Source organism: Podarcis gaigeae, assembly GCF_964106915.1.
Source record: "Podarcis gaigeae genome assembly, chromosome: 2".
NCBI lineage: Eukaryota > Metazoa > Chordata > Lepidosauria > Squamata > Lacertidae > Podarcis > Podarcis gaigeae.
The window spans coordinates 63,422,292-63,446,082 of NC_139679.1; the positions used below are offsets into that span (position 1 = coordinate 63,422,292).

The 23,791-nt window shown below is 43.4% G+C and overlaps 1 protein-coding gene across 1 annotated transcript; it reads left to right on the forward strand.

The window, feature by feature from the left end:
* The first annotated feature begins 423 nt into the window (after positions 1-423).
* On the forward strand, positions 424-23,405 carry HMGXB3 (HMG-box containing 3). Its single transcript, XM_083728677.1, has 20 exons — positions 424-742; positions 2,567-2,714; positions 4,849-5,023; positions 5,414-5,977; positions 6,335-6,433; positions 7,213-7,344; positions 9,248-9,681; positions 9,990-10,165; positions 10,529-10,626; positions 11,742-11,840; positions 12,662-12,811; positions 14,690-14,991; positions 15,463-15,590; positions 15,825-15,956; positions 17,143-17,327; positions 17,682-17,901; positions 18,642-18,775; positions 19,783-19,899; positions 20,298-20,507; positions 21,514-23,405. Exons 2-20 carry the CDS (start codon positions 2,569-2,571, stop codon positions 21,979-21,981), a joined length of 3,969 nt encoding a protein of 1,322 aa, XP_083584803.1. The 5' UTR covers positions 424-742; positions 2,567-2,568; the 3' UTR covers positions 21,982-23,405.
* Positions 23,406-23,791: the final 386 nt, after the last annotated feature.

Below are 23,791 nucleotides of genomic sequence, written 5' to 3' on the forward strand. Positions count from 1 at the left end.
CTTTCTCCTGCTCCGGAGGCTTATAGGACCCAAACCAAGGGATTCAAGCTACAAGAAAGGAGATTCCAACTAAACACCCGGAAGAAATTTCTGGCAGTAAGAGCTGTTCGACAGTGGAATAAACTCCCACAAGAGACGGTGAACTCCTTGGAGGTTTTTTGAAGTTGGATGACCATCTGCCTATTTGAGAGTTCTGCATCGCCGGGGGTTGGACTGGATCACCTTCGAGGTCCCTTCCAACTCCACAACTCTAACACCCGGCGAGCAACCACCTCGCCCTCGAGTACCACGACTTCTGCCGCACCAAGATTCTTGTTCTATAGACGCCCTGAGCATCCAACAAACCTCCCTCCCGCAAGAGGCGCGATTCAACTCTATAACCTTCTCCCCTCTCCTAGATAGTCCCTCGGTTCCCTCCTCCCTCCCGCTGTTACCGTAACTCTATGGTTTTCGCTCGCGGCAATCGGCCTGCCTGCCTATTCGCCCGAACGTTCGCCGGCCCGGTGACCTATAGACCCAGGAAGAACTCTCGGGAGCAGAACTTCCGGCACGGCGCTGGTGCTTAAAGCTGTGCTCTGGAGCTGCTCTTAGCCAGGCGTTGAACAGCTATGGAGGCGCCGGGCTCCGCTGAGAGGCTTCCTCGCGAGGCGTGAGCGAAGCGGCCTGGCCGTGGCTGCCCGGTATGCGCGGACGGCGGGGCTCTTCTCCGCTGGGGTATCAGCGGCTCGTCCCGCGCCACCAAGTGAGTCCCGGCCAGGGCAAGTCCGGCCTCGCTCTCGCCTTTAATAGCAGAAGCGCCGGCAGAGCGGGGCGTGGAGTGTGGAGTCCCCACCCGCAAGGCTGGGGGCGGCGGCGCTGGGGCTGACAGGAGGGTATCGGGTGGAGCTGGGGGAGCGGGAGGCTGACTTTGGGGGCCCCGCCGCTCGCATCTCCAAATGCCCACCCAGCCCCTCATTCTGTTTTCGCACGGCCAGCCAGATGACTTGGCAGGAAGCCCACAAGCACCAGCTGAGCGCAGCGGCACCTGCCCGCTGTTTGCATCTTCTTGCAGTTTGCTGCCGTTTGCGGTTATACAACTAAGTGCAGAACGGATTCTGTTAAATAAATATAAGTGTTGCCTCTGATACTGGAGAGCGTTGTATACCCCTTGACAGCTTTATCTTGTCTGATCACATGTTAAGGCATGCCAAGTCGGTGGCCGGTGCTACATCTTGTGGTAGTGAATTCCATGCTGCACTCTGAAATGAAAGGTTTTGCCCAGTGCTGTTTTTCTAGAAAAAGAGGTGCTGGTACTCACCACGAACGCCTCCTCTGTTCTCTTATAATTGCAGGGGCACCCACCTGAGAGGTGCTGGAACTGAGTTCCAGTGAGTTCCAGCTGGAAAAAAAGCTCTGGTTTTGCCTGTTTTGAATCTCCCACTATTTGACTGCAATGGATGGCTCTGGGTTCTAATATTTTGAGACAGGCTCTGGTGTTTGTTTCAACTGAAAGGGGGGCAACTGAAACATTCCTAAATAGATAGGCTTCTATACAAACAAAGTGGGGACACAATTCTGATTGAGGCAAGTACTTCCTTTTGCATATGGCTACTACAGAGAAAGGCCCTCTTGACTTTAGTGTAAATATCCTTCCTTTATGTAACTCTTATCTATATACTGAGACTAACATTTTTTATTTTGAATATAATTACATGTATATAGGATGGCATTGTCCAGAGCTTTTTCTCTGGGTGCACTCAAGGGTACACAGTACTGGAACCTCCCCCCCCCCCAAAAAAAAAAATGTTAAAGGTGTACTGTAACAACTTCATGGTGAAGACCGGCACCTTTTTTCTATTTTAAAAAAAGCACTACCATTATAATTTAGTTTTTTCTTCTTCAAGGGAGCCACTGTAAACATATGCTTTAAACATGTTACTGGGCAGAAAAAACCCCATAAACTATTGGGGCAGATTTCAAAGTTTTAGTGCTCTACAAATCACCATACTTAGTCCTCATGTTAAGTCTCTCTTGTTTTGCTGCTGTATTCATGAATGAACAGCTGCACTTTTTAAAATGAAACGTTCAACCATAATAAACTAGTTCAGATCTAAGGGCTGCTTCTAACAGAGCAATTTTATTTTCTACACCAGCATTACTTCTGTGTAGGGTAATTGGATGTATGTTGTCATCTGATTTATGCCTATAAGGCAATTGCAACTGTGCATGTGTTGTACACCTGCTGTTTGATGTACCTTCGCTACATGTGCATGCAACAGAATAATGTGTCGAAAGTAATATCCATGTATGAAGCAATTGTGTGTGAAATAGCTTTAGGCTTATTTTACAAATGCTCTCAATACATTGAGTGGCAGCTGCTTAGGGCTCAATTTGAGTGTCCAGTTTCAAGAGACATTTAGATCTCACAATGCCTGGAGGATGTCAGAAGTACATTCAATTTCTGTACTATGTTTTGAAAGCAATAGTTCAAACTCAGCATGGATCTTTCAGCTTTGATGATTATTGTTACGGTTTTATGACCAGTAATGATTTGAAGAGTGTATAACTTCTTAGAATTTTTCCATAGCAATGGAAGCTCCATATGATGGCAGTGAAGTTACTGTAGTAATGGAGGAAATAGAAAGCACATACACCTTTGCTTCTCCGGTGCCATCTAAAAAGAAGAAGAAATATAGAAGTCCTGGAGATCAAGGGGAAAAGACTAAGAAGCCCAGGTGGGTGATATTTCCCGCCTAAATGGATGTATATTGTATGAAGAGCTTTCCATCTAAGATAACTTTTTTTTTAGTGTGCATTCCTTTTCCAAAAATGTCAGCTTTGTAGAAGTCCACAAAAGTAACTAGCCTGCAAATTTTTTTGCTAGTCTGCAGGGTGAGATGGGCAGCAGAGGTGGGCCAGAAAGCTCCATCCCTCCTCTAGCAGCTTTCTGTCTTGGGAAGAAGGGGATTTCCTCCTTTTTTCATTGATTTGCTTTCTTTGCTGGGCACATACTCAACCCCTTTTCTGCTAGTCCACCCTCTAGTCTGTCTTGAATTCTGTGCACTTGTCTGCACTCATCCTCTGTTAGCTAGTTAAATATTTCAGTAAAGTAGGTCTCCTCTGTAAAGAGGTAAGAAAAATCAACAGGGCCTTAGGGCTGAGAATAGAAATCACTCTGCCATGGATCTTAGTTGAAAAACATAACATCGTCACTGGAGATAAGACAGTGCCAGTGTATCTGAAAATTTGGATATCTTTTGCTATAAGATCAGTAGGAAAGGTTAAAGTGTTGGATTTGTTCCAGAACTTAAAGTAACACCCAATAATGTCCACCTGCTTGTGCAAAGCAAATCTGCTTGCACAATGAGACAAAAAAAAATTCTACCTTCTCTAGCACCTTGTTCCAACCCTTCAGAGTAGATTTTGTGGGAGCTTGAGACCTACCCGTGGGGTGAAAGAAAGGAAGGAGAATCCTCCTTGACTGAGCAGATTCCCTTTTGCTCTATGTTAGATCTCTCCCTGAACGTACAAGGGCAGCAGGAATGTAGTGTGCCTTGTAAATTTGTGGTGGGAAAACTAAGTTTGTTTCAGAAATAATTCAAACTCTCTGAGTGCTTGAGAGAACTCTTGTCTTGTTTACAGTAAAAGAACAGTTTACAGCAGGGTAGAGAGTGTATTAGCTGGTCTGTAAATAAATGCTTGGATCCCCATTGTACTCTTCTTAGGCGTGAAAAGAAAAGTGAGTTTAGGTCAGACAGTCCCTTGCCAACACTCATTCTGTCCCTCTCACAGTCATTTCCTCTGTTTTTCTCGGATTCAGTTCCTGAAGTACTCATCTTAGTGCCAGAACAGATAATATTGTAAATGAAGGGCTTTGGAACTGAAATAGTAGGTTGAATGTGACCGAGTGTGAAAGTTAAGGCTTTATGTTACATGGAATAAGCCCCTCATTGTGACTGGGTCCATGGCAACTCTAGCTCTGTGAATGATCATGACAGGCATGAAATAAAGGGCTGATGTGCAGAAGCTTCGAGCTTTTCTTCTTTGCTAATCCAGGACTCGGGCTGGGAGGGGGGGAAGCATTGCATGATACAGGATTCACCAGTGATATAAATCTGCAGATATGCAGCAGGAAAAATAATGCATAGGAACATGGAGGTTCCATTTAGCCTGGGATAGAGCTGATTTCCATGCACGTGACCAATCCTTTTAAAAGCCATCTTACTGGCCATCCTCACATACCATAGTGATTAATTCTAAAAATTAGTCATTGGTTGTGTGGAAGAAGTACTTTTTTTAGCCTGTGTCTTGAACCTGTTGTCAGTTTTCTGACTGGGTGACCAAAGTTGAGAGGGAGACAACTTCTCTCTAGACATCGCGAGAGAGGAATGGACACATGATCTAAAGAGGGAAAGAACAATAGTTTTCTTTAAACAAGCCTGCTTCCTAACCCACAATTTGAAGTTGGCTTGTTTCAGGAAAAATCATGATTATTATTAAAACACAAGTTTGTTACTCTAGATGATTAAGCGAAAGCTTCTCCTGGACAGTGAAGAGGGGAGGGCGGAGGATGCAAACTCAAAGCTCACTGTGGCTCATCTTTGTCATGCTCATCTATGGCTTAGTGTGACATCCAAATTCTCCCACTGAAGTTGCTTCCTAGTAATCATGTATAGGGTTGGACTGTTGTTTACCAAATACATCTTTCAGTCTTAATGTGTTTCTCTTTACAAAACACCTTTTTATTTTCTGAATGTTTATTTTAAAGCAAACCTGTAATTGCTGGGCTGGCCCGGGTTAAGTGGATTTGTTTGCTGTCACTGTAATTTGTGACTGGCTGTAAAAGTCTGGTGTTTGCTTGCTTTCCAGATCTGCATACCTTCTATATTATTATGACATATACCTGAAAGTTCAGCAGGAGCTCCCACATCTTCCCCAGTCTGAAATTAACAAGAAGATCAGTGAGAGTTGGAAGCTGCTCAGTGTGGCTGAGAAGAGTTATTATTTGGAGAAGGCCAAATTAGAAAAAGAAGGTCTAGACCCGGTAATTCATCCTAAGTAGCTTCCTTTCATGGCACCTACTGGCATGCAAATATTATGTTTTGCTATATATTGAAACCAGCAAGAAATAAAATGCTTTAAGCATCATGGCCTTTTACTTGCTTTTTCTAAACTCTGCTACTTACACAGTACTGTGTTTAGAGGTAGCCAGGAATAACTTTTTTTAGTATGGAGAAGCATCTAAGTTTCATTGAGGTCCTGAAATGACTGCACACACGTTTGAGGTATGTGTGCATACCTTATCCGCATGCTTTGCTACAGATAAGGAAGTCTTGGTAGAATTTTGCTTTTGCGGCTTATTTGATATGCCAGGAATGCGTTAAAATAGCCAAACTGATGTGTCCTCATGCCCCTTGTTTGCCCTTCTCCATAGAACTCAAAGTTGTCTTCCCTGACTGCTGTGGTTCCAGACATTCCAGGTTTCCGTAAAATCCTCCCGCGTTCAGATTACATAATTATCCCCAAAGGCTCTCTCCAGGAGGAGAGAAGCAAGCAGCACTTGGAACTCTGCGTCACCCAGGGCCAAACAGCATCAGAAGGACTGACAGCTTCTACCAATGTCACAGGTTTTTCCCACAGCACTGTGCAGAACATCCTCTCTGTAGATTCCAGCCACATTGGCATTGCTGAGCAGTGCATTGCCATTGAAGGGGTTTCAGAAGACCCAGCCTCATTTGTTCAGTCAGACACAATAGAAGAAGTTGTTGCATCGGAGATCTTGTCTCATTATGTCAGACCTGATGCACACAAAGGGGCTGGAGACGTTCTCCTGGATGAAGCCTCTTTGGAAGTAAGCGATGGCTATCCCTATCAAGCAGCTAGCGTGGTTATTGAAGAGACCCTGGTAAACAGTTCAGATTCCTCCAATGGGGGCATTGCTGTGGCCCAACCACAGCCTTCAGAGGGTCTCTCTGTTGTAGCTGTGGTGACCAGAAGAGTAAGTAAAGCTTTTGAAAGTTTTTCCCTCTTGGCTTTCCTTACTGGGTGATCCAGTGCATTTTTACTGGGAAATAAATTCCACTGGTTCAATGGGACAGATACCTAATGTAATCTGCCTAGATTGCAGCCTTATTCTTGTTGCTGGTCACACTCTTGAATAATTGTGAAACAAAATTTATCCAGTCCTGTAGCTTATTGAACAGATCAAGATGGCTGCATTTGTAGGTCTTAACTACCACTGCCCTGTTGTTTTGGCATACTGTGTTTTGTGAATTTTATATTAATGGGGTGGGGAGGATGTGCAGTAAAATTGCTAGAACATAGAAAACACACGCAACCTGTTTCTCTCTTGTAGGAAAGAGAAGAAAGTAATTCGTCAACGCCTACTGCACAGTTCATTATGCTACCTCTGTCAGCCCATTCTGCTTTGGAAAATCCAACATCAATCAAACTGGTCAGTAAAGGAAGCGCTGATGCCATCTCTCTTGGAAAGGCTCTTCATTTTTCATGCATTGCTTTTAGTTAGGTCTAGAACACACTAAGCCACTGTCTTCTACTGAATCAGACAATCAGACAATCAGTCTTTTAGAATATTACTGTTCCTTTGGATTTTCAGTTCTTTGGATTTTCCAGTCCTTTTACAGGAGATACTAGGGTCTAAAGCCAGAACCTTTGCATATATGCAACATACAGTACATGAGGTGATGAGGGTTAATCCTGCCCTCCTCACCTGTGACTCCTCCGAAAATGCAACTCATGCCATAATTTGGCTTGGAAAAGGCCTCCAATAGCAGGCTACAATTCTTTTAAAACAACAACAATAACAACCTTTATTGCTGGTGAGGTTAGAACAGTTGTGGGTGTATGTCTGCCTGTGAGTATGCATCTGTGTTGTGCTTTTTGTCTGTGTGGCCATGCTCACTTTTGACAACTGTTTTGTGTGAATTACAGAATGTGAGCTGGGGGGTTGTTTTTAAAGTTACTGTTCTTAGCATTTTAGTATCATCAAATTTAAAATGGCAGTATTGCTGGCTTATCAACCCGATAACTCTGGGTAAAATGATCTGCCCTAGTTGCCATGCAGAACAGGGATCCAAGTGAAGTAATGAGAGTGATTCTATGCTACTGTCGTGATGCAGTCTTTTAATGATGTTTGAATATGCTTAATGATAGGAAGGAAACTTCCAGTTGTGATGTAGTTCTAGCAAAATAATCCATACCCTCTCACTTCAGACAACTACCTACACCCGCAGAGGGCATGGGAATTGCACCAACCCTGGTTGTACATTCACATACGTGACCAGACACAAGCCACCCAAATGTCCAATGTGTGGGAACTTTCTGGGAGGCAAATGGATCCCAAAGGTATGTTTTCAGATTTTAGGAAATCTGACCTTGCACCTCGCTTTTTGTGTTTATTCTTGGCTTTTAATGCATAAAGTAAGTAAGGCTATGGAATGGTTTATTTGTTGAAATGGTGACTCTTCAGAGCCTTTGTTCTTGGCAAGAAGTATGTGGATAGGGTTGACTCCATACTGTCAAAAATACTCAAAGCAATTTCCTTCCTTTCATAATTCTACAAGTGGAAAACTTTTTTGCAGTGTCCTTTTTCTATCTCGGGCTGAGTTGGGTCTAATAAACTGAAATCAGCCATTGCTTTCTGCTCTAACTCATTTTAAAAACATTAAGTTCGTTTTTGAACTGCTGTGATAAAAACCTGAGCTCCTCCCCTCCTTCATTGCACAGCTGATAGTTAATAATAATAATAATAATAATAATAATAATTTATTATTTATACCCCTCCCATCTGGCTGTGTTTCCCCCGCCACTCTGGGCGGCTTCCAACTGAATATTAAAAACAGTACAGCATCAGACATTAAAAACTTCCCTAAAGAGGGCTGCCTTCAGTTGTGTTTTAAAAGTAAAATGGTTGTTTATTGCCTTGGCATCTGCTGGGAGGGCGTTCCACAGGGCAGGCGCCACTACCGAGAAGGCCCTCTGTCTGGTTCCCTGTAACCTTACTTCTCGCAATGAGGGAACCGCCAGAAGGCCCTCGGCGCTGGATCTCAGTGTCTGGGCTGTATGATGGGGGTGGAGACGCTCCTTCAGGTATACAGGACCGAGGCTGTTTAGGGCTTTTTAAAGGTCAGCACCAACACTTTGAATTGTGCTCGGAAACGTACTGAGAGCCAATGCAGATCTCTCAGAACCGGTGTTATGTGGTCCTGGCGGCCACTCCCAGTCACCAGTCTAGCTGCCGCATTCTGGATTAATTGCAGTTTCCGGGTCACCTTCAAAGGTAGCCTCACGTAGAGCGCATTGCAGTAGTCCAAGCGGGAGATAACTAGAGCACCACTCTGGCAAGACAGTCTGCGGGCAGGTAGGGTTTTAGCCTGCGTACCAGATGGAGCTGGTAGACAGCTGTCCTGGACACAGAATTAACCTGTGCCTCCATGGACAGATGTGAGTCCAAAATGACTCCCAGGCTGTGCACCTGGTCCTTCAGGGGCACAGTTACCCCATTCAGGACCAGGGAATCCCCCACACCCGCCTGCCCCTGTCCCCCAAAAACAGTACTTCTGTCTTGTCAGGATTCAACCTCAATCTGTTAGCCGCCATCCATCCTCCAACCGCCTCCAGGCACTCACACAGGACCTTCACCGCCTTCACTGGTTCTGATTTAAAGGAGAGGTAGAGCTGGGTGTCATCTGCATACTGATGAACACCCAGCCCAAACCCCTGATGATCTCTCCCAGCGGCTTCAAATAGATATTAAAAAGCATGGGGGAGAGGACGGAAACCTGAGGCACCCCACAAGTGAGAACCCAGTTAAATGAAGGTGAAGAATGATGCTTGATCAACCATTCTTATTTAGTTATGTATTCAAAGATTTTATATCCCTCCTTTTGAACTATTAAATGCACATAAAATATATAATCCACAATACAAATTAAAGCCCAAGGCACTAGTGCCAGATGAAATCAGGAATCAGTGTGTATTTCCTGTTGTCCCAAAAGTTTTTGTTTTTTTAAAGTAAGTTTACCTATTTAAAATTAGCTGAATTGCTCAAAGAAAGAGAAATCCTTTTTTTAATTTTAATATGGTCTCACATCAGCTTATTTGACGGGTTGATATTCATTTCACATTTTCAGCCCTGGAGAATTTCGTGTTTTCATTCTCCATGTCTGCCAATTATTATTTACTGTATGGATTTTAATGCAATATGAAGTATATGTGATGCTGACTTTGAATGTGCTTTGCCTTTCAGGAGAAGCAGCCTAAAGGCAAAACTGAGCCAACTTCCGGTGTGCCTTTAAAAACATTGGGGCCCAAAAAAAGTCAGCAGCCATTAGCCTTGGGACAGGCTGTGGTTCACGACAGTGCCTCCAAATCTATGCTGGAGAGCTCCGAAGCAGTTACTCAGCTTCTGAATGCTGCCCCTTCTGGGCAGCAAGTGCAGGAAACAGAATGGGAAGAAGTGATCATCTCGGAGGCTCACATCCTTGCAAACAACATGCAGCCAGAGGAGCAAGGAAACACCACAGCTGTTATTCAACTTCAAGAGGGCATTGTACAGGCGGAGCCTTTATTAGAACAGAAGGACAGGGAGAATGAAGGGCTGGAGGCACAGGCATTGGTGGAGGTAGCGAGTGCTGCCAGCTCCCTTTCAAATCCAGCTTCTGCCACAAAACATCCAACAGGGTAAGTCGATTTTGTGTGAAAAACAGACATTTCATGTCTTGCACTGCTGATTACACTTTTGGCTACAAATGATTTTCTTGGTGAGCTCCAAGGACACTTTTGCCTTCTGGGCTTCTTAGAGTAGCTCTTTTAGCACGCTTGTATTGACACCTTTGAGTCAATGCTATCTATATTTTTGTGTCTCTTTTTTGACAGATGGGAAGCCTCAGATAAATTACAAGGCAGCCACCTTGCTTCTCAAGCAGGTTGTGACTGCTGCTGGCATAACTGAACTGTGGAATTCTCAACTGCGTTTCTTCTCTTTTCAGAGCTGATGCTCTTGGCACTGCACCCAAAGGGCAGGAGCAGAAGAGCAAAGCCAAGCCCAAGCCTTCCTTGCTGGCCGCAGCAAGACCCACGAGGGCCATTTTGCCTGCCCCTGTCAGTGTGGCAAGAGAAACCAACACAGAGCAGCCCGCTTGCAGGCAGCCATTTACAAACAATGGTAAAACAAGGCTTACTGTTTGTGTGTGGTGAGGTAAACTGTGTTTTCTGAATGGCAGGACTTGAATTGTTGTACCTAGAATTGTGCTGGCAGGGTGCGACTGTGAGTGCCTCTTAATGACGAGAAGGCTTGGATTGTGATTTCCCATCAAAGCAGTTTTATGTTTCCAGGACTGTCAGTTTCGCAAATGCTTGTAAGAAAAGAGAGCCTGCACACCTGTGCCTTGGTCTCTTTGAGATTCAGAAGTGATTTTGCTACACCACATCCCACACTGCATTTGCTAGACCAGTCAGTGTAAAATGCAACATATTGATGTGTAGTGTTCACATATGTTAAACGTTCCGTGCTTGTTTTTTATTTAAGAAAAAAACTCCTGTGTAAGAATCTCAGGACTGAAGCCTAGCACTCTGAAGCAGCTGGGCCAGTCTCCCCTGCAACCGCCCAGTGTTGAAGAGAACAAGGTAATGGTGGTTTTTGCCTGAATTCATGCTCTTCTTTTGTCTAGGAATGTCATTGTTAGCATGTTACAGAATTCAGTTTTTTCATGTAAAGTGGGGGAAAATTTAGTTTACATAACTCATTTAATTTCATGGGGCTTATCCTGCAAACATCAGGCTCTGGCCTACAGATCTCTATTCCTTGGGCCATGAGCATGAGCTTTTGGAGCTTGGAAATGCTTCTTGCATTATACTTTGCAAATGCTTCCTAAAATTAAAAAAAAATACTGAGTAGTGTGTGTGATACTGTGTAATCTTTTAAATTACTTATTATTTATGTTATGCACTTTAATCCCACCCTTCCTCTAAGAATCACAGACTGTATACATAGTCCCCACCCCTCCATTTTATCCTCATAACAAGGTAGCTTGACTGAGAGGATGTGTTTGGACCCAGGGTGCAGAGCGGGGGTTTGATCTGGCCTTTCCCCATCCTGGTATGACCTGCTACACTATTACAGTCTCTAGGGGAAATTTCAATATATATAGAGAGAGTATTCTGGCCTGTTCTATTTCTAGTGAAGTCGTTTCAAGGCCAGTTCACGCTGGGAACAAGACTTGGCTTTGCTTACAACCTTCTCACCATGTGTGGTGTGAACTGTAAGATTTGTGTGTAGACTTCATAATTAATAAACTCTGCTCACATAATCCATCCACCCCAATTCTGTGGCAGACAGTTATATGAGCTGGGCCTACTTGAGTTCAAGCATATGTTTTCAGCCTTTGTTCACTATTTGTGCAGAGCATATCCTATGGGAATGTTAGGCTTAATTATGGGGAAATGCTAGGGTTGCCTTCTGTCTGCAAGCTTTAGGCTGCTCCTGTGCGCCTGTGTGTGTTGCATTTAGAGGCCATGCACAAACTGGCCTTCAGACAGCAATTTGCTGTATATATACGGAAGAGTGAAAATGAATGTGTCTTGGGAGGGCTTTGCTGTAAAGTAGAGACTGGTATCCTGGTGATATGTGGAGGGAAATAATCAGAAGTATGTTAGGTACAGATGGCAGTCTAGTAGAATTTCCAACAGTGCATATGACTTGAGTCTTATTTTTCTCTTGCTTCCTTGATCTCCATTGAAAGCTCCGTGGCAGCACAGACAGCTCAGCATCTCACGTCAAAGTGGTGGAGGTCAAACCAGATGTATTCCCTTCCTATAAGTACAGCTGCACTGTAACCTTGGTGAGAATCCTTTGTCACTGCAGCACCTCAGGAGAATGCAATATGTGGCTTTTTCTCTCTCTCGTTTGCTTTCTGTTATCAGGTGCATGGTTTTCCTCAAATGAGAACCCCTTGTCTGTTTTTAAAAGTAGGCCACGGTTTTGCTGTGGTTATCATCTTTGATACTGTCAAAGCACTTCAAAGTTTTGAAGCTTCTTATTTTAGGAACTGGCTAAGAACTGAGGCTGGTTTAGGTGTATAAACTTCCTTAACTAGTACTGACTTTTAGCTGACCTCTACTGAAAGCACAAGGTGGTGTTGCCCATGCTTTGAACTGCACAGCCCATTATGAACTGGTTTCTAGGTCAGCTTCTACCTCCCTTTCCATTCATAAGCATTTGCAGTTTGATTTGCCCTGAAACATCACAGCTTCTAGTCAGAGAGCATGTGTGGGTTTCATTTCTCACCCGCTGGTGGTTCATAGTAGTGCAGTGAAATGGAAAGTGTACAGGTTGTTATCTTACTTGACGTTAATCTCTTTTGAACACGGTTTTCCATGACATCTTAATGGAATTCTGCTTCTGTTTTCCCCTTCATCAAAACCAGCATCCAACCCTAACCCTATTATGTTTGCTTGAACATCATCTAGCTTAATGCTTGCGATAATTCTTGTTAATTCTGGAGCAAACAGTTTTCGGTGGTTGTTGGTGTGGTGACTAATGCCATTGCTGATTTTTACGTGTTCAGGGAAAGTGGGTAGTGTAGCAAGTTCTGTAGGTCTAGCATCCTCCTGGTACATGTAAAGCAGATTGGATAATTATTTGGTCTGTCTTTCTTTGTAGGACTTGGGGTTGGCCACTTTACGTGGCAGAGGGAAATGTAAGAATCCTTCTTGCAGTTACGTATACACTAATCGGCACAAACCAAGGATCTGTCCCAGCTGTGGCTACAATCTTGCCAAAGACAGGGCTGAGAAAACAGCAAAATCCCTGGTGAGTTGTGGCTGGTGTTTTGTTTTTTATTACTCCTTATAATTGAGTGTACTACTCTAGAAATCTCTTTCCTATCGGCCTGTGGTTTTGAATGTGGTGGGACCTGCTTCTGAGTAAAATTAACTGGTTGGGTAGTATGACAAATGTGTTTAGAAGCTACATTTTATAACTATTAGTTCTTGATACCATTCTGGTTTACTTTTCAGTGCTGTTATTATTATTATTATTATTATTATTATTATTATTATTATTATTATTGCCCTGCCCTTCTGACTGGGTTTCCCAGCCACTCTGGGCTGCTTCTAGTCTTAGCATAATTAATACGAAGTGACAGAGTTCTGCATTTTCTTTAAAATCTTTGTTCTGTGCTGTTGCTTTGCTGCAACTGTAAGCTGGGTGAAGGGTTTGTGGATGGGTGCTGGGATCATATGCTCCATTCCTAGCTCCTTCCCTCTCATTCATGAATTATCTCTGCTGGTTAAGAGTTAACCATGGTTCAGGATTTTATTGGCACTGTTAGTCATAGTTGGCAAACTACTTTGATGGTGTGCTCTTAATCAGGGTTTGAAGCTGGCTACAAATCTTGGTTAGCAGATCAGCTAACACGATGAGCTAACTCTTACCATTGATAAAATGAGATGGTACAAATTGCATGGAATAATGGAGAGTGTTCGGAAAGGACTGTCTGATATTGTGGCACATTCCTGAACCTTTAACCATGGTTAAAATGCTGTGCTGTGTAATTATCTGTGATTCTGCAGTGGTCTCTTAAGGGAAAATGCTGAACTGTTCCCCTTTTAATTAAGTTTTCATTAGCTGTCTCTTCACCTCCCCCCCATCTGCCCTTTAATATAGTGGTACCTCGGGTTACATACGCTTCAGGTTATATACACTTCAGGTTACAGACTCTGCCAACCCAGAAATAGTACCTCGGGTTAAGAACTGCGCTTCAGGATGAGAACAGAAATCGTGCTCCGGCGGCGCAGCAGCAGCAGGAGGCCCCATCAGCTAAAGTGTTGCTTCAGGTTAAGAGCAGACCTCCGAAACAAATTAAGTACTTAGCCCGAGGTACCACTGTACTGCAGATTGACACACTGTTGGGGTGTAAATTTACTAAAGCAAAGCGTGTTTTGTTTTACTATCCTAAAGAGCCCCCTAGTGTTCCTTGATGTACTTAATTTCCAATTCCTTGATGCACTAAATTTGAAGCTGCACTTCTCAGACCTTCTGTAGTTAACAGGCAGCAGGTTAATAATTGAAGACTATTTGCACATTTCAGGTGGGATTCACTTAATAAACCCCATCAGTGGAAGACCTGCACCAGGGCTACCACTTGCACAACAGGGCTTCCCCTCTCTTCCCTCACAGTGTCCCCCCCTTTGCACAAATCCCAAATAGGCACTTGGGAGGCCAGGAAAATCCCCATAACTGGGGGGGGGGGAGGAGGGACTCAAGCTGAAATGCTTGAGCAGACGCAACATGGCACTGAATTCCATTCTTCATACACCTGTGAGAGTGTGTGGACTCTTCCACAGTTAACCTTAGCCTTCTTTAGGTATTCAAAAGAATGTGTGAGGGCTCAAACTGGGTAGGGGTGTGTGGGCTCATGGGCGGCAGCTCTGCCCCTTCATTTCCTAGCCTTAAACTGCAAAGATCTGCAGGGAGATTCTAATTGTGTTTGGCTGAATATAGTTAGAATCTCCCCTGCAATAGGGAACCCTGTGCAGGCTTTCTGTTTGAGCTGGGGCTCAGCACGCCCTTGAGAGTATTACCAAATCACTGTTTTTGTCTAGTCATCACATAAATAGCAGAAAATAAGATCATTTTCGAACCCTCAAACATCTTGGCAGATAATCAAAACGAATCTTTTTTTTGTAGGAGGTCACCTCTAGCCCTGCAGATGTGCTGAACACCAGTGAGCCTCTAATTCAGTCCCAAAAAGAAGTCCAGCGTCAGTCCACCTTACAGCTTCTTCGCAAAGTAATACAGATACCGGAGAACGAATCAGAGCTGGCTGATGTTTTTGCACTGATTCATGAACTCAATAGTTCGCGGCTCATCCTGTCCAATATGAATGAGGAGACGGTCACCATTGAGCAGACCTCTTGGTCAAACTATTACGAGTTTCCATCATGCCAGTGCCTTCTCTGTAGCAGCCCTTTGTTCAAAGGAGGACCAAAGTGAGTGAAGAATTGCATTGATTGCCATTCTTCTCAAGCAGATGGGGGCGTGTCTCCAAATGTCACTGTACTCCCAGCTCCAGTCAGTCTGTGGCTGAGGTGGGGGTGGGTGGGTTCTGACTGAGCAATACCTGGAGGCCACAGGTTCCCTGCTCCTATTCTACAGGGGTTGCTCTTTAAAAGAAAGTTTTCCTTGCTCTCATAACTGGTTCATGCATTTCGAATCTTAAGTAAAGGACATCTCAGGGCGGTTCACAGAATAAAATCAAAATATGAAACCACAAAACACACTTCAAACACACCATCAGGGTGGCTTTCCCCCCCAACTGGAGATAACCTGTGTTTTAGGCTGTGTTTAGATTTCCAGGAAGGGGTTAAAGTAAGTACTTTCAGCTAAGCATTTGATCCTACTTCTGTCTTTCCTGGCATTTCTTAAACTGAAATCAATTTCTTTTCCATCTATTGTCATAGTTCTCTTGCGGGTCCTCAAGAGTGCTGGTTGTTGACAGCTAACCGGCTGCAGGTGGTCACTGCTCAGCTCAAGGTGTGCGTGAATGTGCAGTGCTTGGCTCTCCACAGCTTCAATGATATATACACAGGTAAGAAACTGTATCAATAAACTAATATATTGGAGCCCTAAGCTTCAAAGGGAGGTGTATAAAAGTGTGACATGTGCATTCTGTTCTTCTGTTGTGGTTTTCATGTGTTTCTTCTTCATGAGGCTGCCCTGTGTGCTTGAATGTGAGCAGAGTTTCTGAACTTGGGATCTGAGCTATCTTCTGAATTTCTAAATCCATAGTAAGAGCTGTCTTTGTTTCTGTTTTCAATTGTAGGCTTGTTTAATGTGGGCAACAAGCTTTTGGTGAGCCTGGACCTTCTGTTTACAATAAGAAATCATATTAAACTCGGAGAGGATCCTAAAGTGGCAGTCAGCAGCATCTTGGAATCGGTGCAGGAGCAGACTGGTATTGATAATTCCCTTTCTCCTTATTTCCCAACAGCTTTGCACCCTTAGTTTGCTTGGAAATAGGATGTTTTTTCTGTGAGGGGGTTTAAAGTAATTGGCTTTTTCCAACCAGTTCTTTCCAAATTAAGATTCCCCTGCACTTTATTTGATGAGTTTGTGAAAATGTCTGTTACCCATTCAGAAATCTACCCAGCAGTTGTGACTGCTGAGTCAACAGTTTTTAGCCACCATTTAACATTTTCTCCTTGAGAAAACAGCGGCGAATCAAGGACTATTTTAGCAGATTACCTGGATGCTTTATTTAATCAGCTGACTATTGTGGAATGGAGGGCTTTGTAAGAGAGATTAGTATTTTAGCTACACAGGACTATAGGCAAAAGGGCCTGTTGGTATGATGTTGGCTGAAAAACTATGAATGAACGTTTTTCCTGTGTCCCAAAATATGCAGAAGATGAGACTACAGAACCTACCCAGCAGGATTGTCTGACATCTTTGGATAGGGATTTGCTGGCAGTGTAAAGTTGCCTTCACTTGATCATTGGGTACTTTTTCTTCTGCTTTTCCAAGAATAAAATGTGAAAGTTACTGAATTAAGCTGACTTTCTTTTTGCTCAGCCATGGTTTCCCAGCCATTGTGACTGACTGTTGTGTCAGTGCAAGCATTCTTCTTTATGCAATAGAATGTGGAGAAGGGGGAAAGTCCTATTGTGCTGATGGTAAGCCTTGTGTGAGCACAATTATTTAGTTGAATACTGCACTATGTCTGTGAGTGGCATATTCTGGAAATGTGTTGGATTCGCTGTAGGTGTAGCTACAACTGGAGTGCAGGGTTAAAGGAAGCAGTACCTGTTTCCTCACACACCTTTGCTGTGAGTGCAATAAGCCAGTCATACAGAGTACATAGCCTGTTCTGTTCCCTGTCATCTCTGGGGACCCACACAGGTGTAAATATCGCAGTGTACCTGAATTAAAGGGAGCAGCATTGCTCAGATAAAATTTCTGGGTAAACTGTAATTCAAGTAGTACTTCTGTGACTTTCCAATGAGAGTACAGAGCTAGAAAATAGGCAGCACAGAAGCTTAGCATTACCATTTATTCTATTGTCCTTCCCACAATCCCATTCTTAGGGATGACGATTGTCTGAGGCTTCCTGACTAGTTAAATGGTTCTCTTTTTATCCCTAGAGAGAAACCTGAGCACCGAGGAGCTCACTCAGCTCGAGGAACTGCTATGTAATGGCTATTGGGCCTTTGAGTGCCTCACTGTCCGAGACTACAATGATATGATCTGTGGAGTCTGTGGCATCGCACCCAAAGTCGAAATAGCCCAGAGGAATGTGGAAAATGTTTTGCTGCTGAAAAATATTGAGGTAGATTATCTTAGGCATGTGCCATGCGCTCCAGTCATACCTTGAATTCTGCTGCTCGTTATATTTGTTTGTAGTGCTACTATGTACTGGGTCAGTTTATAGCCTTGTTTGTTCCAAAGCAGGAAAGTGAGAAACTCTCAGCAAAATTTCTCAGGGCATTCTCTTCCGCAAACCTCTTCCTGCAGTTCTGAGAAGTGAGTGGGGAGTACTGGGACAACCCAGAGCTAATGATACTGTGAAATTCAAAGCGGAAAGAAGAACTGATTTCTGTGTGTAGAGTTGAATAGGGCATATAATTGTCTTAAAATTAAGTTATTGGTTGATATTTTTCTTACCCTCTTCTTCCAATGCTAGTTTACTTGGCCAGAATTCTTGGCCTCTAGTGAGGTAAACGTGGAAGACTTTTGGTCCACCATGGAGACGGAGGTAATAGAGCAGGTGGCATTCCCCTCCAGCATCCCAATCACAAAGTTTGATGCCTCTATCATCTCCCCCTTCTTCCCACCACTGATGAGGGGCACCGTGGTTGTCAACACAGAGAGAGAGAAGAACCTTGAAGCACATATAATGCCAGGTAACTTGTTTCTCTGGAATGGTAGCTTTATATGGTGTCCAAAAGGACACTTAACAACTGAGCACTAAGGCAGGAAGTTTAGCCTTGAGAATGTGTGCTTTTAAAAAGGCTGGTGGAATTGCCAAGGGCTGAGTAGCATGTTGCCAGCTCTGTATGAACACTGCTGGAAAAAATATTTCCCACGGTGAGCTGCCATAGGGAAGCAATAATTTTTTTACGCTTTCTATCCTGTTTTGTGCCCATGGAGCCTATGCACATTGGTAAAACATCTGCTAGAATACCCTTAGGTTGGCATGCCTGCAGAAGCTTCATGTTGGCCACATTAAGGGATAAGGAATGTTTTAAACATTATCATTTTTTCTGTGGAGCACCACATGACTGGGAAGACCTTTTAGACCAGGCATAGGCAAACTCGGCCTTCCAGCTGTTTTGGGACTACAGCTCCCATCATCCCTAGCTAACAGAACCCAGTGGTCAGGGATGATGGTAATTGTAGTCTCAAAACATCTGGAGGGCCGAGTTTGCCTATGCCTGTTTTAGACAAAGGTCTTGTGCCCTCAGTTTCATATTGCCAACTTCTGGTGCTCAGCTTAGATGCTTGATGTCTGTCATTCTAGGAATTCAGAATTTGTGAAGTGGCTTAGCTTCCTGCATTCTGGTGCAAGGCAAGGACTGTTTTGCCATTTGTAGAATTAATTAAAATGTTCTCTTCTAAGTGAGAATTACACCTTGCTCTTTAGGTAATGCAAGTGTTCTAGTGAGGCTGATTCAGGACGAAACCTGTAAAATGGAGCAGATTGGTTCATACAGTGAGGAAGAATTGCAGAATTTCTTGACCCAGTGCAGCGTTCCCTGGGAGGCAGAGGACTCAAAGGTAATGGAGGTTTTCTGTAAGCACATAGCAATCCCTGGCTTTTGAAGTGTGTGCTGCTTCCGTGTCCTCTTGGGATTCAATTACAGAGGGAAACAGAAGCATACAGTATCACTTCAGTATGTTTGGAAAAGTAAATGGCTTGATGATAGTACTGTGCAATTCATCTTGAGGCTTCATGGTATTATTGTTGCATTATCAAGGGAAGCCTCTTTTTTTTTTTGCATTATACAGACCAGCATTCACCAGCCTGGTGTCCTCCAGGTGTTTTGGACTACAATGGTGCTGGCTGGGGCTGATGGGAGTTGTAGTCCAAAGCATCTGGAGGGCACCAGTAGGCTGGAGGGTGGCAACACAAGAATGGGCCTTTTCTGCAGTGGCTCCCCATTTGTGGATGCTGTCCCCAGGGAGGCTCGCCTGGAGTCTTCATTATACACCCTTAGGCACCAGGTGAAAATGTTCCTCCTAAACCAAGCCTTTGGCTGAGTGACATCCAATGCCCTTTTAATATGAGGGGAGGGTTATTGGGTTGTTTTTGTTTTTATGTTTATAACGTATTTGGTGTTTTTATATTCTGATTTTATGTTGTAACTGTTCTGAGACCTGTGGGTATAGGGCGGTATAAAAATTTAATAAATAATAATAATAATAAAAAAAAATTTATTAATAAGAAAGAAGGGAAATGATTACATAAAATAATTAAATAAGGGTAGTTCTTATATTGGATATTGTTAAAAAGAAAGTACGTAACGTGTGTGCTTAAAAAAACACCCAAATGTTTTCCCAAGTTGAAAACACTTCCTGGGGGTAATATGGTAAAATCTATTTGAGAAAATATCATCTAAAAATATGAGGCTGTGATGGGAATAGGGTATTTCATGAAAAAATAAAATGGGAGAGTCTGGGGGTTTTGACCCTTGCAACCTTTACATGAACTTATAACTACACCACGTTTTGTCTTCCTGTTTTGTCTCTCTCATGCTGATTTTTCTCTGTGACATATTCCGTAGGAGCAGCTGTGTCTTTCTCTTCTGGCTCTATATGATTTTGTACAGAATGGGACACAGATCAGTCAGCCCCCAGCACACTTCACTGGAGGGAAGGTCTACAAAGTCTGTCCACACCAGGTGAGAAGGATTAAAAATTGCACTAGTAAGTTTAAATAAGCCTGTTTCATAACATGGTTTGAACTCCTCCTTACGGTTCCCCAAGAAGGAGGAGGAGCATGCAGAGCCCACGATCGCTGCAGCTACTTCTCTTTGGATAAACCACAGCTTATCTATATGTCTCTGGATCAGGGAACGTGCTCTGGATCATGGTGTCAGGACAGTCCATGCTCTTTTCTTGACCGTCACCCTAGAGAGAAACGTAGACTGAATCTTCCTCTATAGAATTCAAGTTGTTCATTTGAAGAGAGGCGTAAGTTATCAGGGCAGCATTTGAGAAGTTTAGGGTGGAGCCTGAGACGTGCTTCCTTATCTTCCAGTGCGTTGCACCAGATCAGTTACACTTTTTATCTCCCCAGGTTGTGTGTGGCTCAAAATACATTGTGAGGGGGGAAAGCCCCCGGGACCACGTGGACCTCCTGGCCTCTTCACGCCACTGGCCACCAGTCTATGTGGTAGACTTGGCCTCCTCTGTGGCACTGTGTGCAGATATCTGCTATCCTGACTTGACTGCTCAGATGTGGGGGAGGAACCAGGGCTGCTTCTCTGACCCCATGGAGCCATTAAAGGTTAGTTGCCTTGCATCAGTGCACTGTTTTCAAAGCTAGTGCATCATCAAGGGCAAGCTTGTCTTCTTAGGAGGTGCCTTTAAGAGAAGGTGCTAAGGTGGTGGGGACTCTGAATTGTCAGGGGTTGTTTTTCAGATAACATGAGCTACAACTTCCTAAGGCATATGCTATCTTTCTGATATTATTTTGCCTACTGTAACTTCATTAAGGTCTAATTTTGAGCAATATAATTACTCTGATCAGACAGTATGGGTGTTAAACTTCTACAGTTGAGTTACCTCTGCAGTCTTCTTCTGCCTTCCTTTTTAGCTCCTACTCCTCTTTGTCCAGCTCAGTGTTTGTCGGCTTAAGCAACACATTTCAATGAGAAATGTTTCTCTGTGTTACGTGTTTTTAGAATTCATTTGTTTTTAGTTAGGCAACGAAAAGAATGCCATGCAAATTGGTAAGAATGAGAAAGACAGCTCAATATGTGTTAAACTTATTTTAACTTTGCTATAACCTGGGAACCTTGCAGTGAAGAACGGCTAAGGAATTTAATAATAATAGTAATATTTTTATCCTAATTGTTCATTGTAGGAAAATCGGCCCCAAACTGGTATTACTTCTCTAAGCAATAATTTTGGGCTTTTCTCTCTGCCTCCCCTCTTTCTCACTGATTGGGGTTATGTACATAAAAATGAATACAAATGTATGTCCATTTCAAATGCTTGGCATGGGTTTTTATTTATATCTTAGTCCATAGCGTGATCCATACATTTGTCTTGCTGTGGAAATAGTCAACTATTTTTCCTGCTGTACAGATGCAGAACTGAGCATGTTAAAGTGTATGATTTACTCAAAGAATCTTGGACTAATTAGAGGTTCAGATCTAGTTGCCCCTATGATACCATGCTGACTCTTCTTAAGATATTTCTCTTATTGCTTAGGCACTTCTGAAGAAGGAAATTGCAAACATTATTCTGATACATGAACGGTAACTCCCCCTCCCTTTCTCTTTCATCAGTTTGTGTCTTGCCCAGAACTTCTTGACAGACACTACAATGTAGATATGACCAGTGCTGAACATTCCGTTCAGCATCCTGTCACCAAATCAGCGTCTCGACGAGTAGTTCATGCTGGGACAGAGCAGAGCACTCAGGGGGACGCAACAGCTCAGTACCGTTCCCTCTCCATTTGCCGGGAACTGGAACCCTACGGTGCTATCATTACAGCCATCAATGACAGCAAAACCAATAACGTCCGTCAGAGGCCTATAACCTTTGACAACGCAACACACTATTATCTTTATAATCGCCTGATGGATTTCCTCTCCAGCCGTGAGATTGTGAACAAGCAGATTCACGAGATTGTACAAAGCTGCCAGCCAGGTGAGGTGGTGATCCGGGATACTTTGTACCGCCTAGGTGTGGCCCAGATCAAGACGGAAATGGATGAAGATGAGGAGATCCAAGGGGAGGATGGTGTTGCATAATAACATGGTCTGAGGTGGTCATCTTAGCCATAGGAAAGAGAGCTAGGCTGCAGATACTCTGGGCAGCTGTCACCCAGATACGCCCCACGCCTGAGCAGCTTTGACAGCTTATGCTGACCAAAGAGTTGTGTGCTTCCATTAAAATCTGGATTGGGTTTTTGATCTGCAGACCAGCTAGCTGAAAACAGGCAGGTTTCTCCTCCCCAGGAGCTACTTGAATCCCTAAGCCCGCTGGGATAGCGTGCTGAACGGGAGAAGACAAAGGGTTTCCAGTGGCCTGAAATTTGCAGAAATGGATTTGCAGAGGATCATCGAACCTGTTTTTCGAAGTGTGTATGTTGCTGGGTGTCGGGATCATACCAGGAGACGACAGGGAGCCGCAAGCTTGTGTGACTCTCCCAATATTATACCCTGAAGTGGGTGACCATAATAGATCAATGAGCATTTGGAGCCCCAGCTGCTACTTGGTTCCGTTCTGAAAAGACTTGAACTTAGACTGACTTTCAGCACCAGTCAGTGTTTGAAGGAGTGAGAGCACATCTGCTCCTCTAACTCATTCTGGCTCTATCTGAGAAGCTTCTATGTTTATTTAGTAGTGGTTGAAATCCAGAGTGAGCTGAAGTTTTAATGGCACCGTGCGTTAAGGTAAGAGCTGTTCTGCCGTAGGTTATAATTATCCTGGCTAGCATAGTTATTATAAAGGTTCTTCAGGGATTTCTGTGTTTTGGATGAAGCATCTGGATCAGGAGAGGATTTTCAGGCACTTTACATCCTATCCATGGACTTGATAGAAGATTGTCTGTTGCTATTTCTAGTAACATTATTAAAGAGTATTTGTGCATTGGTAGTGGGATTCAGTGAACACAGCCCAACAAGAGATGCTTTTATTATTTCCCCAGCTGATGCCTGTTAGGGAAGGTGTGCAACACTTACTGCCTGGGCTCTTTGCAAACCACTATGTATTCTCCATTTCCAACATTTACAAAACTGACTTGGGCGAATTTAATATGGTTATATTCACTCCAACACTTTGTCTTGAGGAGACCAGCATTCTTCCTCCTGTGTAATATATTGAAATGTGGTGTGTCAACTCTTTGCATTATTACCCACTGATTCCCATTCACTCTTGCCCATCTATAAATCTGGAAAGTGAAAATGGATTTCCACTATAGCTGAAAGCAGGAAATTCTGAAACATAGGGGAAGAGTTTCCACTGTTTTATTCAGATTTGTGGTGTGGTTTTAAAAACTTCCTTCCATGAAGGATTCTAGTGTGTATTGTGCTGTAAAACAAACCACCACCATAATGAATTTTCAAGCAAAGCTTGTGATTTGCTGTTAAAAATGCTAATTTATGAATGACACTTTTACAGTCAGTGAAAACTTTAATAAATTATCTCTTCCAGTGTTTGGAGGGTGAAACTATTTGGCCTACTGTGGAATTTGTTGTATGGCACCCTAAGGCTGTTGAAAGTGACTTGAAATACTGCTCCAAAGTTCAAGATCATAGTTACCCAAGATGTGGAAGGGAAAGGTTTTGTGAGGTCTGTATCATGTCAAGATTAATTTCAAACATCTGTTGAAACTGAGTATTGAGATGTGTAGAACATTGCAGAAGCTACATAATGATGCTTTATCAACTTAGTTATGGGTGGCTAAAGCCTTGGGGTGGGGCATAGGTTATCAGGGGGAAAACACCTGAATTACTACTATTACATTTATGCCCCACCTTGCCTACAAGCAGCTCAAGGTGGCATGGATGGTTCTTTTGCCATGCCCATTTTATTTTCACAACAACTCTTAAGAGGTAG